Consider the following 18721-nt stretch of genomic DNA (forward strand, 5'->3'; position numbering starts at 1 on the left):
AAAGACTTTTTGCTGTCAGTACATGACCTTTGTACTTGACTTCGGGCATCTTTAATTGCAATTTTTTCTTGTTCAGTTTCAGGTTCATCTGGCGCGCTCTGTCCAGCAGTCACACTTGTTACGACCGACTCTCCTGTCAAAGCCCCCAATCACAATATACAATTCTGATTGTGGTAGGAGAAACACACTGATAATTCAATCCCATCGCTCCACAAATTGCCTAACATATCATTTAAAACTTTCCAAATTAAAGAACGATCCAGCCAAATTGTACCATCTATTAACCCCCCCAAAGAGGCTAACCAAACCAGGTGTCTTTAAATCAACAAATTAACTCTTTGATTAGAAGAACTAAATTCTTAAACACTATGAAGATATAAACATCATTTAAAAAAGAAAAATTGAGAGTCCTTGCTAATTTACAGTCCAATGTTGCTTGAAGTCCTCACAGAATATTGCTTTCCTTCTCCAGCGAATTTCAACAATGAACACTTCCAAGAGAATCAATCTGACTTTAGAGTTTTTGAAGGATAAATGATTGTCACAGTCTAACTTCCCTCCCTTCAGTTTAAATTACCAGAGATCTCTGTTTTGGCTTGATGTTTTAGAATTTTTGAGAGATAATAATTAAACAGACTAAAATCCTCTTCCTTCAGTTTAAATAGTTGCGAGCTCTTTCTTCAGGTGCCAACACCAGCTGTGTCTGTATGTCTTTGTGTGGGTGTTCTGTTAGAACAAACTGTCTTCAACTAAAAGCCAGTTCAAAACTAAACTGTAACAAATGTATCGCATGAGACTCACTCCCAGTGGTCGTATCTATGGTAACGAGAATACACCCTTTGAATCGCAGTCTCCAAATGGCTGCTTCTAAGGCAACGAAAATGCACCTTCCTATAACTGCTGAGGCTTGCTGGTTCTTAAAAGTAATACTGATCCCTTGCAAGCCTCAAAAGGCAAACCGCATATTCCGATAAAAAACTACAGAACCATGACAAACTAGATTTTGATCATGGTCAGCAATGACTTCTTCCATTGTGTCTCCACGTCCATGAACTAGCAGATCATCCACTATAGCTTCCACTCTGGGAAGATCACTAACTATCTCATGCTGTCTGTGTTGATACTCCTCTGGAGCTGTGGAAATGCCAAGCGGCATGCTCATCTGTGTACAACCATTAGAATTAGGAGAAGTAAGCCATTTGGTCCCTCGAGTTGGCTCCGCTATTAAATAAGATCATGGCTGATCTGTATCTCCCGAACGACATCCAGAATGTAATTAGAAATCTGCTGCTTTCATCCAGCCTCACTTGCCATTAACCATCCTTCACATCTAGGGTAGTGAAGATTTTTGCCTTTACAAGTTCTGGCAAAATTCCTTCGATAGTTGGCATGGGTAGTGAGATCTTTTCAGAGCCTTTGGGTCGATGCATACTCTCAGCTTTCCAGGTTGTTTCACTGTTACCATGCTGCTAATCCATTCTGTAGGAATTGTCACTTTCTTGATTAGTCCCTTCTTTCCCAACTCTTCTATCTTATCTTTCAGGCCGGCCTTGTGGGCAGCTGGAACTTTCCTCAGCAGATGCTGAATTGGTCTTACCCTCCCATTTACTTCGAGATGATATTCTCCAGGAAGACATCCTAAACCTGTAAACACATCGTTGTACTCCTCTAGAATCTGTCCCGCAGTCAATAATTTAGTGTGCTGTTTCTCCTTTCATAGTAGATGTGCTCTCGCTGTGTGATCTCTTATGCCTGATATAATCTTGTCTTTAATTACATCATCTTTTAGTTGTGCAAATTCACAGGATTCTGTGAGCTGTGCCAATGCAGTCACATATTGATCAATGGATTCTTTTTCACCTTGGGCCCTAATATTGAACACAGACTGTTCATCGATTACGTTCAAAGTGTGCCTTCAAGGCTTTCAATATTTCTGCTGTCCGTTTTTTTGCTCTTGGAGGAGATTCAGGGTGGAATACACTTTGTAAAAATCTCTCCCCAATAGTGATAAAAGTGTAGCTACTCGGAGGTGCTCTGGTTTGTTAATTGCATAATTTTGCCTTTACGATGGAAAAACTGCCAGCTCTCCTTCACATCTCATTTCGTTTCGACCAGCACCGGGAGAGGAAAATTTGCAGCTGTTATGTCTTACACAGTGCTTTCGGCTGTGGCCTGCTTATTTGTTCCTTTTCTGTGGCTTCCTGCAGCTCTGAACATTCCTATATTCCTCTTTTAGTAGCTGTACTTCTAGAAAGCTCCTCAGCACTCAATATCAGCTGACACCATGTTACCAGCTCACAGGAAAACGATCTTAGTTTGTACTGTGTCTTTATGGAATTGGCCTTGTGATTGCTGCCTGCAGTGAGTGCCTTATGGTAGAGGACACATGACGACGTCAAGCCAGGAGACATATTAATGCAGTATTGCATTTCCATCACAAACACACTGGGTACAATTCCACATACACTGATTTTCAATGGGAAACAGTTCCATAGGCACTGACTCTCACTGGAGAACAATTGGGGTGCACTCTCATTGGGGTGCAGTTCCACACACACTAACTCTCACCGGGGTATGGGAGCCACACACACTGACTCACTGGGGTACAGTTCCACACACACTGACTCTCATTGAGGCATGGGTGCCACACACACTGACTCTCACTGGCGTACGGGGGCCACACACACTGACTCTCACTGGGGCACAGTTCCACACGCACTGACTCTCAGTGGGGTACAGTTCCACTCGCACTGACTCTCAGTGGGGTACAGTTCCACACACACTGACTCTCACTGGGGTACAGTTCCACACACACTGACTCTCACTGGGGTACAGTTCCACACGCACTGACTCTCACTGGGGTACAGTTCCACACACACTGACTCTCAGTGGGGTACAGTTCCACACACACTGACTCTCAGTGGGGTACAGTTCCACACATACTGACTCTCACTGGGGTACGGGTGCCACACACACTGACTCTCACTGGGGTACAGTTCCACACACACTGACTCTCACTGGGGTACAGTTCCACACACACTGACTCTCACTGGGGTACAGTTCCACACACACTGACTCTCAGTGGGGTACAGTTCCACACACACTGACTCTCAGTGGGGTACAGTTCCACACACACTGACTCTCAGTGGGGTACAGTTCCACACACACTGACTCTCAGTGGGGTACAGTTCCACACACACTGACTCTCACTGGGGTACGGGTGCCACACATACTGACTCACTGGGGTACGGGTGCCACACACACTGACTCTCACTGGGGTACAGTTCCACACACACTGACTCTCAGTGGGGTACAGTTCCACACACACTGACTCTCACTGGGGCATGGGTGCCACACACACTGACTCTCACTGGGGTACAGTTCCACACACACTGACTCTCACTGGGGCATGGGTGCCACACACACTGACTCTCACTGGGGTACGGGGGCCACACACACTGACTCTCACTGGGGTACGGGGGCCACACACACTGACTCTCACTGGAGTACGGGGGCCACACACACTGACTCTCACTGGGGTACGGGGGCCACACACACTGACTCTCACTGGGGTACGGGGGTCACACACACTGACTCTCACTGGGGTACGGGTGCCACACACACTGACTCTCACTGGGGTACGGGGGCCACACACACTGACTCTCACTGGGGTACGGGGGTCACACACACTGACTCTCACTGGGGTACGGGGGCCACACACACTGACTCTCACTGGGGTACGGGGGCCACACACACTGACTCTCACTGCGGTACAGTTCCACACACACTGACTCTCAGTGGGGTACAGCTCCACACACACTGACTCTCAGTGGGGTACAGCTCCACACACACTGACTCTCAGTGGGGTACAGTTTCCCACAAATTGACTCTCATTGGGGTACAGATCCACACACACTGACTCTCACTGGGGTACGGGTGCCACACACACTGACTCTCACTGGGGTACGGGTGCCACACACACTGACTCTCACTGGGGTACGGGTGCCACACACACTGACTCTCACTGGGGTACGGGTGCCACACACACTGACTCTCACTGGGGTACGGGTGCCACACACACTGACTCTCACTGGGGTACGGGTGCCACACACACTGACTCTCACTGGGGTACGGGTGCCACACACACTGACTCTCACTGGGGTACAGTTCCACACACACTGACTCTCAGTGGGGTACAGTTCCACACACACTGACTCTCAGTGGGGTACAGTTCCACACACACTGACTCTCAGTGGGGTACAGTTCCACACACACTGACTCTCAGTGGGGTACAGTTCCACACACACTGACTCTCACTGGGGTATAGTTCCACACACACTGACTCTCACTGGGGTACAGTTTCCCACACACTGACTCTCACTGGGGTACAATTCCGCACACACTGTCTCTCACTGGGGTGCAGTTCTGCACACACTGACTCTCACTGAGGTACAGATCTAAGATCTGCAGTCCTGCCACATCCAGCCATGAATGGTGGTGGACAATTAAACAACTAACTGGAGGAGGTGGCTCCACAAATATCCCCATCCTCAATGATGGGGGAGCCCAGCACATCAGTGCGAAAGATAAGGCTGAAGCATTTGCAACAATCTTCAGCCAGAAGTGCCGAGTTGATGATCCATCTCGGCCTCCTCCTGAAGTCCCCAGCATCACAGATGCCAGACTTCAGCCAATTCGATTCACTCCACATGATATCAAGAAACAACTGAAGGTACTGGATGCTGCAAAAGCTATGGGCCCTGACAATATCCTGGCAATAGTACTGAAGACCTGTGCTCCAGAACTTGCTGCGCCCCTAGCTAAGCTGTTCCAGTACAGCTACAACACTGGCATCTACCCTGCAATGTGGAAAATTGCCCAGGTATGTCCTGTACACAAAAAGCAGGACAAGTCCAACCCGGCCAATTACCGCCCCATCAGCCTACTCTCAATCATCAGTAAAGTGATGGAAGGTGTCATCAAAAGTGCCATCAAGCGGCACTTGCTTAGCAATAACCTGCTCCGTGACATTCAGTTTGGGTTCCGCCAGAGCCACACAGCTCCTGAGCTCATTACAGCTTTGGTTCAAACATGGACAAAAGAGCTGAACTCGAGAGGTGAGGCGAGAGTGACTGCCCTTGACATCAAGGCAGCATTTGACCGAGTACGGCATCAAGGAGCCCGAGAAAAACTGTGGTCAATGGGAATCAGGGGGAAAGCCCTCCGCTGGCTGGAGTCATACCTAGCGCAAAGGAAGATGGTTGTGGTTGTTGGAGGTCAATCATCACAGCTCCAGGACATCACTGCAGGAGTTCCTCAGGGTAGTGTTCTAGGCCCAACCATCTTCAGCTGCGTCATCAATGACCTTCCTTCAATCATAATGTCAGAAGTGGGGATGTTCGCTGATGATTGCACAATGCTCAGCACCATTCGTGACTTCTCAGATACTGAAGCAGTCCATGTAGAAATGCAGCAAGACCTGGTCAATATCCAGGCTTGGGCTGATAAGTGGCAAATAACATTCGCTCCACACAAGTACCAGGCAATGACCATCTCCAACAAGACAGAATCTAACCATCTCCCCTTGACATTCAACAGCATTACCATCGCTGAATCCCCCACTATCAACATCCTAGGGGCTACCATTGACCAGAAACTGAACTGGAGTTGCCATATAAATACCGTGGCTACAAGAGCAGGTCAGAGGCTAGGAATCCTGAGGCGAGTAACTCACCTCCTGATTCCCCAAAGCCTGTCCACCATCTACAAGGCACAAGTCAGGAGTGTGATGGAATACTCTCCACTTGCCTGGATGGGTGCAGCTCCAACAACACTCAAGAAGATCGACACCATCCAGGACAAAGCAGCCCACTTGATTGGCACCCCATCTACAAACATTCACTCCCTCCACCACCGACGCACAGTGGCAGCAGTGTGTACCATCTACAAGATGCACTGCAGCAATGCACCAAGGCTCCTTCAACAGCACCTTCCAAACCCGCGACCTATACCAACTAGAAGGACAAGGGCAGCAAATACATGGGAACACCACCACCTGCAAGTTCCCCTCCAAGTCAACACCATCCTGACTTGGAACTATATCGCCGTTCCTTCACTGTCGCTGGGTCAAAATCCTGGAACTCCCTTCCTAACAGCACTGTGGGTATACCTACCCCAAATGGACTGCAGCGGTTCAAGAAGGCAGCTCACCACCACCTTCTCAAAGGCAATTAGGGATGGGCAATAAATGCTGGCCTGGCCAGTGACGCCTACATCCCATGAATGAATTTAAAGAAACAGTTCCGCACACACTGACTCTCACTGGGGTACAGTTCCGCACACACTGACTCTCACTGGGTACAGTTCCGCACACACTGACTCTCACTGGGGTACAGTTCCGCACACACTGACTCTCACTGGGGTACAGTTCCGCACACACTGACTCTCACTGGGGTACAGTTCCGCACACACTGACTCTCACTGGGGTACAGTTCCGCACACACTGACTCTCACTGGGGTACAGTTCCGCACACACTGACTCTCACTGGGGTACAGTTCCGCACACACTGACTCTCACTGGGGTACAGTTCCGCACACACTGACTCTCACTGGGGTACAGTTCCGCACACACTGACTCTCACTGGGGTACAGTTCCGCACACACTGACTCTCACTGGGGTACAGTTCCGCACACACTGACTCTCACTGGGGTACAGTTCCGCACACACTGACTCTCACTGAGGTCCGGGTTCCACACACGCTGACTCTCAATGGGATGCAGTTCCACACACACTGACTCTCACTGGGGTACAGTTCCGCACACACTGACTCTCACTGGGGTACAGTTCCGTACACACTGACTCTCACTGGGGTACAGTTCCGCACACACTGACTCTCACTGGGGTACAGTTCCGCACACACTGACTCTCACTGGGGTACAGTTCCGCACACACTGACTCTCACTGGGGTACAGTTCCGCACACACTGACTCTCACTGAGGTCCGGGTTCCACACACGCTGACTCTCAATGGGATGCAGTTCCACACACACTGACTCTCACTGGGGTACAGTTCTGCACACACTGACACTCACTGGGATACGGGTTCCATACACACTGACTCTCACTGAGGTCCGGGTTCCATACACACTGACTCTCACTGAGGTCCGGGTTCCACACACGCTAACTCTCACTGGGATGCAGTTCCACACACACTGACTCTCACTGAGGTCGGGTTCCACACACGCTGACTCTCACTGGGATGCAGTTCCACACACACTGACTCTCACTGAGGTCCGGGTTCCACACACGCTGACTCTCACTGGGATGCAGTTCCACACACACTGACTCTCACTGAGGTCCGGGTTCCACACACGCTGACTCTCACTGGGATGCAGTTCCACACACATTGACTCTCACTGGGATGCAGTTCCACACACACTGACTCTCACTGGGGTACAGTTCCGCACACACACTGAACCGTGCTGTCTGTCTATGGTTTACTGTCTACGTCTGTGCTGTCTTGTAAGCCTCGCAAACAGCTCACAGCACCAGGCTCTACAAGGCTCCTTAGACAGCGCCTTCTAAACCCACGACCTCAACCAACTAGAAGGACAACGTCAGCAGATACATGGGAACACCACCACTTTCTCAAGGGCAATTAGCGACAGGCAACAGATGCTGGCCTTGCCAGTGATGCTCACATCTGATGAAGAATATTTGAAAAGTGAGCGATGCAGAGCAAGGCCAGGTCTGGCTGTCTGGAGAGCGGAGGCTCCCAGGCGAGTGAATGCGTCAGTCAGATTAGATTGAAGAAGCTACTGCAGTGTGAGCTGTCTGTCAAGGCACTCACCTGAGTCTCCATCTTACTGGCGATGGATGTCTGTGACTGAGTTGGTTCCTGCACCTCGTCCTTTGGTAGGGCCTCTGAGAGATTAAGAAATAAATCTGTGGAGCTCTTTTGTGCAAATCCCAGTACCCAACCGCAACCCTCACCCATAACCATATCGACTCAGGCCAGCGGGAGGGGTGGAGTGGGGCAGGGGGTTTGATGGATAGACAGGGACAGAGGCCATCAGAGTATGTGAATGTCTGTACAGCGACACAGTGTGTCTGGACAGTGACAGTAACTGTCAGGACAGCAACCGTCGGGGACAGGGACAGTGGACAAGGACAATGACACTCAGGACAGTGATTGTCAGGACAAAGACAGTGACCCTCAGGACAGGGACAGTGACCGTCAGGACAAGGACAGTGATCCTCAGGACAAGGACAATGACACTCAGGACAGTGATTGTCAGGACAAAGACAGTGACCCTCAGGACAGGGACAGTGACCGTCAGGACAAGGACAGTGACCATCAGGACAAGGACAGTGACCACCAGGATACTGACCTTCAGGACAAGGACAGTGACCACCAGGATACTGACCATCAGGGCAAGGACAGTGACCTTCAGGACAAGGACAGTGACCACCAGGATACTGACCTTCAGGACAAGGACAGTGAATTTCAGGACAAGGACAGTGACCACCAGGATACTGACCTTCAGGACAAGGACAGTGACCTTCAGGACAAGGACAGTGACTGTCAGGGCAGAGACCATCAGGGCAGTGACCATCAGGACAAGGACAGTGACCATCAGGACAAGGACAGCGACCGTCAGGACAAGGACCATCAGGACAAGGACAGTATTATCGGGACGAGGACAGTGACCTTCAGGACAAGGACAGTGACCATCAAGACAAGGACAGTGACCATCAAGACAAGGACAGTGACCGCCAGGACAAGGACAGTGACCGCCAGGACAAGGACAGTGACCTTCAGGACAAGGACAGTGACCTTCAGGACAAGGACAGTGACCTTCAGGACAAGGACAGTGACCGTCTGGGCAGTGACCATCAGGACAAGGACAGTGACCGTCAGGGCAGTCACCATCAGGACAAGGGCAGTGACCGTCAGGACAAGGACAGTGACCATCATGACAAGGACAGTGACCATCATGACAAGGACAGTGACCATCAGGGCAGTGACCGTCAGGACAAGGACAGTGACCATCAGGACAAGGACAGTGACCGTCAGGGCAGTGACCATCAGGACAAGGACATTGACCATCAGGACAAGGACAGTGACCATCAGGGCAGTGACCGTCAGGACAAGGACAGTGACCTTCAGGGCAGTGACCATCAGGACAAGGACAGTGACCTTCAGGGCACTGACCATCAGGACAAGGACAGTGACTTTCAGGACAAGGACAGTGACCGTCAGGGCAGTGACCATCAGGACAAGGACAGTGACCGTTAGGGTAGTGACCATCAGGACAAGGACAGTGACCTTCAGGACAAGGACAGTGACCTACAGGGCAGTGACCATCAGGACAAGGACATTGACCGTCAGGGCAGTGACCATCAGGACAAGGACAGTGACCGTCAGGGCAGTGACCATCAGGACAAGGAGAGTGACCTTCAGGGCAGTGACCATCAGGACAAGGACAGTGACCTTCAGGACAAGGACAGTGACTGTCAGGGCAGTGACCATCAGGACAAGGACAGTGACCGTCAGGACAGTGACCATTAGGACAAGGACAGTGATCATCAGGACAAGGACAGTGACCGTCAGGGCAGTGACCATCAGGAGAAGGACAGTGATCATCAGGACAAGGACAGTGACCGTCAGGGCAGTGACCATCAGGACAAGGACAGTGACCAACGGGACAAGGACAGTGATCATCGGGACAAGGACAGTGACCTTCAGGACAAGGACAGTGACCGTCAGGGCAGTGACCATCAGGACAAGGACAGTGACCAACGGGACAAGGACAGTGACCATCGGGACAAGGACAGTGACCAACGGGACAAGGACAGTGATCATCGGGACAAGGACAGTGACCATCGGGACAAGGACAGTGACCGTCAGGGCAGTGACCATCAGGACAAGGACAGTGACCATCAGGACAAGGACAGTGACCGTCACGGCAGTGACCATCAGGACAAGGACAGTGATCATCGGGACAAGGACAGTGATCATCGGGACAAGGACAGTGACCGTCAGGGCAGCAGGTATCAGGACAAGGACAGTGACCAACGGGACAAGGACAGTGATCATCGGGACAAGGACAGTGACCATCAGGACAAGGACAGTGACCGTCAGGGCAGTAGGTATCAGGGCAAGGACAGCGACCGTCAGGACAAGGACAGTGACCGTCAGGACAAGGACAGTGACCGTCAGGGCAGTGACCATCAGGACAAGGACAGTGACCGTCAGGGCAGTGACCATCAGGACAAGGACAGTGACCAACGGGACAAGGACAGTGACCATCGGGACAAGGACAGTGACCTTCGGGACAAGGACAGTGACCTTCGGGACAAGGACAGTGATCATCGGGACAAGGACAGTGACCGTCAGGGCAGTGACCATCAGGACAAGGACTGACCGTCAGGGCAGTGACCATCAGGACAAGGACAGTGACCTTCGGGACAAGGACAGAGACAGTCAGGGCAGTCACCATCAGGACAAGGACAGTGATCATCGGGACAAGGACAGTGACATTCAGGGCAGTAGGTATCAGGACAAGGACAGTGACCAACGGGACAAGGACAGTGATCATCGGGACAAGGATAGTGACCGTCAGGGCAGTAGGTATCAGGACAAGGACAGTGACCGTCAGGACAAGTACACTGACCTTCAGGACAAGGACAGTGACCGTCAGGGCAGTGACCAAAAGGACAAGGACAGTGACCGTCAGGGCAGTGACCATCAGGACAAGGACAGTGACCAACGGGACAAGGACAGTGACCATCGGGAGAAGGACAGTGACCATCGGGACAAGGACAGTGACCATCGGGACAAGGACAGTGACCTTCAGGGCAGTGACTGTCAGGACAAGGACAGTGACAGTCAGGACAAGGACAGTGATCATCGGGACAAGGACAGTGATCATCGGGACAAGGACAGTGACCTTCAGGACAAGGACAGTGACCTTCAGGACAAGGACAGTGACCTTCAGGGCAGTGACTGTCAGGACAAGGACAGTGACAGTCGGGACAAGGACAGTGATCATCGGGACAAGGACAGTGATCATCGGGACAAGGACAGTGACCTTCAGGACAAGGACAGTGACCATCAGGACAAGGACAGTGACCATCAGGGCAGTGACTGTCAGGACAAGGACAGTGACCATCAGGACAAGGACAGTGGCCATCAGGACAAGGACAGTGATCATCGGGACAAGGATAGTGACCTTCAGGACAAGGACAGTGACCGTCAGGGCAGTGACTGTCAGGACAAGGACAGTGACAGTCAGGACAAGGACAGTAATCATCGGGACAAGGACAGTGACCTTCAGGACAAGGACAGTGACCTTCAGGACAAGGACAGTGGCCATCAGGACAAGGACAGTGACCGTCAGGGCAGTGACTGTCAGGACAAGGACAGTGACCATCAGGACAAGGACAGTGACCGTCAGGGCGGTGACCATCAGGACAAGGACAGTGACCATCAGGACAAGGACAGTGACCGTCAGGGCAGTGACCGTCAGGACATGGACAGTGACCATCAGGACAAGGACTGTGACCTTCTGGACAAGGACTGTGACCGTCAGGGCAGTGACCTTCAGGACAAGGACAGTGACTGTCAGGGCAGTGACCATCAGGACAAGGACAGTGACCTTCAGGACAAGGACAGTGACCATCAGGGCAGTGACCATCAGGACAAGGACAGTGACCGTCAGGGCAGTGACCATCAGGACAAGGACAGTGATCATCGGGACAAGGACAGTGACCTTCAGGACAAGGACAGTGACCGTCAGGGCAGTAACCATCAGGACAAGGACAGTGACCGTCAGGGCAGTGACCATCAGGACAAGGACAGTGACCGTCAGGGCAGTGACCATCAGGACAACGACAGTGACAGTCAGGGCAGTGACCATCAGGACAAGGACAGTGACCAACGGGACAAGGACAGTGACAGTCAGGGCAGTGACCATCAGGACAAGGACAGTGACCAACGGGACAAGGACAGAGACAGTCAGGGCAGTGACCATCAGGACAAGGACAGTGACCGTCGGGACAAGGACAGTGACCAACGTGACAAGGACAGTGACTGTCAGGACAGTGACCATCAGAACAAGGACAGTGACCATCAGGGCAGTGACCATCAGGACAAGGACATTGATCATCGGGACAAGGACAGTGCCCTTCAGGACAAGGACAGTGACCATCAGGGCAGTGACCGTCAGGACAAGGACAGTGACCAACGGGACAAGGACAGTGACCGTCAGGACAAGGGCAGTGACCGTCAGGACAAGGGCAGTGACCGTCAGGGCAGTGACCGTCAGGACTCGGACAGTGACCGTCAGGACTCGGACAGTGACCGTCAGGACAAGGACAGTGACCGTCAGGGCAGTGACCGTCAGGACAAGGACAGTGACCGTCAGGGCAGTGACCATCAGGACAAGGACAGTGACCAACGGGACAAGGACAGTGACCGTCAGGGCAGTAGGTATCAGGACAAGGACAGTGACCGTCAGGACAAAATCATGAGAGGTATAGACAGGGTGGATAGCAAGAGGCTTTTTCCCAGAGTGGGGGTTTCAATTACTAGAGGACACGAGTTCAAAGTGAAAGGGGAAAAGTTTAGGGGGGATATGCGTGGAAAGTTCTTTACGCAGAGGGTGGTGGGCACCTGGAACGCATTGCCAGCGGAGGTGGTAGATGCGGGCACGATGGAGTCTTTTAAGATGTATCTCGACAGATACATGAATGGGCAGGAAGAAAAGAGATACAGAACCTTAGAAAATAGGCGACATGTTTAGAGAGAGGATCTGGATCGGCGCAGGCTTGGAGGGCCGAAGGGCCTGTTCCTGTGCTGTAATTATCTTTGTTCTTTGACAAGGACAGTGACCTTCAGGACAAGGACAGTGACCGTCAGGGCAGTGACCATCAGGACAAGGACAGTGACCGTCAGGGCAGTGACCATCAGGACAAGGACAGTGACCAACGGGACAAGGACAGTGATCATCGGGACAAGGACAGTGACCTTCGGGACAAGGACAGTGACCTTCGGGACAAGGACAGAGACAGCCAGGGCAGTGACCATCAGGACAAGGACAGTGATCATCGGGACAAGGATAGTGACCTTCAGGACAAGGACAGTGACCGTCAGGGCAGTGACTGTCAGGACAAGGACAGTGAAAGTCAGGACAAGGACAGTGATCATCGGGACAAGGACAGTGACCTTCAGGACAAGGACAGTGACCTTCAGGACAAGGACAGTGGCCATCAGGACAAGGACAGTGACCGTCAGGGCAGTGACCATCAGGACAAGGACAGTGACCATCAGGACAAGGACAGTGACCGTCAGGGCAGTGACCATCAGGACAAGGACAGTGACCGTCAGGGCAGTGACCATCGGGACAAGGACAGTGACCATCGGGACAAGGACAGTGACCATCGGGACAAGGACAGTGACCTTCGGGACAAGGACAGAGACAGCCAGGGCAGTGACCATCGGGACAAGGACAGTGATCATCGGGACAAGGACAGTGACCTTCAGGACAAGGACAGTGACCGTCAGGGCAGTGACTGTCAGGACAAGGACAGTGACAGTCAGGACAAGGACAGTGATCATCGGGACAAGGACAGTGATCATCGGGACAAGGACAGTGACCTTCAGGACAAGGACAGTGACCATCAGGACAAGGACAGTGACCATCAGGACAAGGACAGTGGCCATCAGGACAAGGACAGTGACCGTCAGGGCAGTGACCATCAGGACAAGGACAGTGACCATCAGGACAAGGACAGTGACCGTCAGGGCAGTGACCATCAGGACAAGGACAGAGACCATCAGGACAAGGACAGTGACCATCAGGACAAGGACAGTGACCTTCAGGACAAGGACAGTGACTGTCAGGGCAGTGACCATCAGGACAAGGACAGTGACCTTCAGGACAAGGACAGTGACCTTCAGGGCAGTGACTGTCAGGACAAGGACAGTGACAGTCAGGACAAGGACAGTGATCATTGGGACAAGGACAGTGACCTTCAGGACAAGGAAAGTGACCATCAGGACAAGGACAGTGACCATCAGGGCAGTGACTGTCAGGACAAGGACAGTGACCATCAGGACAAGGACAGTGGCCATCAGGACAAGGACAGTGGCCGTCGGGGCAGTGACCATCAGGACAAGGACAGTGACCGTCAGGGCAGTGACCGTCAGGGCAGTGACCATCAGGACAAGGACAGTGACCATCAGGACAAGGACAATGACCGTCAGGGCAGTGACCGTCAGGACAAGGACAGTGACCATCAGGACAAGGACAGTGACCTTCAGGACAAGGAAAGTGACCGTCAGGACAGTGACCTTCAGGACAAGGACAGTGACTGTCAGGGCAGTGACCATCAGGACAAGGACAGTGACCTTCAGGACAAGGACAGTGATCATCGGGACAAGGACAGTGATCATCGGGACAAGGACAGTGATCATCGGGACAAGGACAGTGACCGTCAGGACAAGGACAGTGACCGTCAGGACAGTGACCTTCAGGACAAGGACAGTGACTGTCAGGGCAGTGACCATCAGGACAAGGACAGTGACCATCAGGACAAGGACAGTGACCTTCAGGACAAGGACAGTGACCTTCAGGACAAGGACAGTGACCGTCAGGACAGTGACCTTCAGGACAAGGACAGTGACCTTCAGGACAAGGACAGTGACCGCCAGGACAGTGACCTTCAGGACAAGGACAGTGACTGTCAGGGCAGTGACCATCAGGACAAGGACAGTGACCATCAGGACAAGGACAGTGACCATCAGGACAAGGACAGTGACCGTCAGGGCAGTGACCATCAGGACAAGAACAGTGACCATCAGGACAAGGACAGTGACCGTCAGGGCAGTGACCTTCGGGACAAGGACAGTGACCATCAGGACAAGGACTGTGACCTTCTGGACAAGCACAGTGACCGTCAGGGCAGTGACCATCAGGACAAGGACAGTGATCATTGGGACAAGGACAGTGATCATTGGGACAAGGACAGTGACCTTCAGGACAAGGACAGTGACCATCAGGACAAGGACAGTGACCGTCAGGGCAGTGACTGTCAGGACAAGGACAGTGACCATCAGGACAAGGACAGTGACCGTCAGGGCGGTGACCATCAGGACAAGGACAGTGACCATCAGGACAAGGACAGTGACCGTCAGGGCAGTGACCGTCAGGACATGGACAGTGACCATCAGGACAAGGACTGTGACCGTCAGGGCAGTGACCTTCAGGACAAGGACAGTGACTGTCAGGGCAGTGACCATCAGGACAAGGACAATGACCTTCAGGACAAGGACAGTGACCATCAGGGCAGTGACCATCAGGACAAGGACAGTGACCGTCAGGGCAGTGACCATCAGGACAAGGACAGTGATCATCGGGACAAGGACAGTGACCTTCAGGACAAGGACAGTGACCGTCAGGGCAGTAACCATCAGGACAAGGACAGTGACCGTCAGGGCAATGACCATCAGGACAAGGACAGTGACCGTCAGGGCAGTGACCATCAGGACAAGGACAGTGACAGTCAGGGCGGTGACCATCAGGACAAGGACAGTGACCAACGGGACAAGGACAGTGACAGTCAGGGCAGTGACCATCAGGACAAGGACAGTGACCAACGGGACAAGGACAGAGACAGTCAGGGCAGTGACCATCAGGACAAGGACAGTGACCATCAGGACAAGGACAGTGACCTTCAGGACAAGGACAGTGACCGTCAGGACAGTGACCTTCAGGACAAGGACAGTGACTGTCAGGGCAGTGACCATCAGGACAAGGACAGTGACCTTCAGGACAAGGACAGTGATCATCGGGACAAGGACAGTGATCATCGGGACAAGGACAGTGATCGTCAGGACAAGGACAGTGATCGTCAGGACAAGGACAGTGACCGTCAGGAAAAGGACAGTGACCGTCAGGACAAGGACAGTGACCGTCAGGAAAAGGACAGTGACCGTCAGGAAAAGGACAGTGACCGTCAGGGCAGTGACCGTCAGGACAAGGACAGTGACCGTCAGGGCAGTGACCATCAGGACAAGGACAGTGACCAACGGGACAAGGACAGTGACCGTCAGGGCAGTAGGTATCAGGACAAGGACAGTGACCGTCAGGACAAAATCATGAGAGGTATAGACAGGGTGGATAGCAAGAGGCTTTTTCCCAGAGTGGGGGTTTCAATTACTAGAGGACACGAGTTCAAAGTGAAAGGGGAAAAGTTTAGGGGGGATATGCGTGGAAAGTTCTTTACGCAGAGGGTGGTGGGCACCTGGAACGCATTGCCAGCGGAGGTGGTAGATGCGGGCACGATGTAGTCTTTTTAAGATGTATCTAGACAGATACATGAATGGGCAGGAAGAAAAGAGATACAGAACCTTAGAAAATAGGCGACATGTTTAGAGAGAGGATCTGGATCGGCGCAGGCTTGGAGGGCCAAAGGGCCTGTTCCTGTGCTGTAATTATCTTTGTTCTTTGTTCTTTGACAAGGACAGTGACCTTCAGGACAAGGACAGTGACCGTCAGGGCAGTGACCATCAGGACAAGGACAGTGACCAACGGGCCAAGGACAGTGATCATCGGGACAAGGACAGTGACCTTCGGGACAAGGACAGTGACCTTCGGGACAAGGACAGAGACAGCCAGGGCAGTGACCATCAGGACATGGACAGTGATCATCGGGACAAGGATAGTGACCTTCAGGACAAGGACAGTGACCATCAGGGCAGTGACTGTCAGGACAAGGACAGTGACCATCAGGACAAGGACAGTGGCCATCAGGACAAGGACAGTGGCCATCAGGACAAGGACAGTGGCCGTCGGGGCAGTGACCATCAGGACAAGGAAAGTGACCATCAGGACAAGGACAGTGACCGTCAGGACAAGGACAGTGACCGTCAGGACAAGGACAGTGACCGTCAGGGCAGTGACCGTCAGGGCAGTGACCATCAGGACAAGGACAGTGACCGTCAGGGCAGTGACCGTCAGGACAAGGACAGTGACCGTCAGGACAAGGACAGTGACTGTCAGGGCAGTGACCATCAGGACAAGGACAGTGACCTTCAGGACAAGGACAGTGATCATCGGGACAAGGACAGTGATCATCGGGACAAGGACAGTGATCATCGGGACAAGGACAGTGACCTTCAGGACAAGGACAGTGACCGTCAGGACAGTGACCTTCAGGACAAGGACAGTGACTGTCAGGGCAGTGACCATCAGGACAAGGACAGTGACCGTCAGGGCAGTGACCATCAGGACAAGGACAGTGACCGTCAGGGCAGTGACCTTCGGGACAAGGACAGTGACCATCAGGACAAGGACTGTGACCTTCTGGACAAGCACAGTGACCGTCAGGGCAGTGACCTTCAGGACAAGGACAGTGACTGTCAGGGCAGTGACCATCAGGACAAGGACAGTGACCTTCAGGACAAGGACAGTGATCATCGGGACAAGGACAGTGATCATTGGGAGAAGGACAGTGACCTTCAGGACAAGGACAGTGACCATCAGGACAAGGACAGTGACCATCAGGACAAGGACAGTGACCGTCAGGACAAGGACAGTGACCGTCAGGGCAGTGACTGTCAGGACAAGGACAGTGACCATCAGGACAAGGACAGTGACCGTCAGGGCGGTGACCATCAGGACAAGGACAGTGACCATCAGGACAAGGACAGTGACCGTCAGGGCAGTGACCGTCAGGACATGGACAGTGACCTTCAGGACAAGGACTGTGACCTTCTGGACAAGGACTGTGACCGTCAGGGCAGTGACCTTCTGGACAAGGACAGTGACTGTCAGGGCAGTGACCATCAGGACAAGGACAGTGACCTTCAGGACAAGGACAGTGACCATCAGGGCAGTGACCATCAGGACAAGGACAGTGACCGTCAGGGCAGTGACCATCAGGACAAGGACAGTGATCATCGGGACAAGGACAGTGACCTTCAGGACAAGGACAGTGACCGTCAGGGCAGTAACCATCAGGACAAGGACAGTGACCGTCAGGGCAGTGACCATCAGGACAAGGACAGTGACCGTCAGGGCAGTGACCATCAGGACAAGGACAGTGACAGTCAGGGCAGTGACCATCAGGACAAGGACAGTGACCAACGGGACAAGGACAGTGACAGTCAGGGCAGTGACCATCAGAACAAGGACAGTGACCATCAGGACAAGGACAGTGACCATCAGGACAAGGACAGTGACAGTCAGGGCAGTGACCATCAGGACAAGGACAGTGACCAACGGGACAAGGACAGTGACAGTCAGGGCAGTGACCATCAGGACAAGGGCAGTGACCAACGGGACAAGGACAGTGACCGTCAGGACAAGGGCAGTGACCGTCAGGACAAGGACAGTGACCGTCAGGAAAAGGACAGTGACCGTCAGGACAAGGACAGTGACCGTCAGGAAAAGGACAGTGACCGTCAGGGCAGTGACCGTCAGGACAAGGACAGTGACCGTCAGGGCAGTGACCATCAGGACAAGGACAGTGACCAACGGGACAAGGACAGTGACCGTCAGGGCAGTAGGTATCAGGACAAGGACAGTGACCGTCAGGACAAAATCATGAGAGGTATAGACAGGGTGGATAGCAAGAGGCTTTTTCCCAGAGTGGGGGTTTCAATTACTAGAGGACACGAGTTCAAAGTGAAAGGGGAAAGGTTTAGGGGGGATAT

General features: G+C 52.6%; 1 protein-coding gene across 3 annotated transcripts in view; it reads right to left on the reverse strand.

The window, feature by feature from the left end:
• The window catches only part of spef2 (sperm flagellar 2), an 849051-nt gene that overhangs the window by 571740 nt on the left and 258590 nt on the right, over positions 1-18721 (reverse strand). For all 3 annotated transcript variants that reach the window (XM_068029096.1, XM_068029094.1, XM_068029095.1), the window contains one exon: positions 7850-7923. In XM_068029096.1, the coding sequence (XP_067885197.1) occupies positions 7850-7923 (74 nt within the window). The remainder of the gene's footprint in view (positions 1-7849; positions 7924-18721) is intronic.

This window comes from Heterodontus francisci, chromosome 4 (genome assembly GCF_036365525.1).
Source record: "Heterodontus francisci isolate sHetFra1 chromosome 4, sHetFra1.hap1, whole genome shotgun sequence".
NCBI classification, from domain to species: Eukaryota; Metazoa; Chordata; class Chondrichthyes; order Heterodontiformes; family Heterodontidae; genus Heterodontus; species Heterodontus francisci.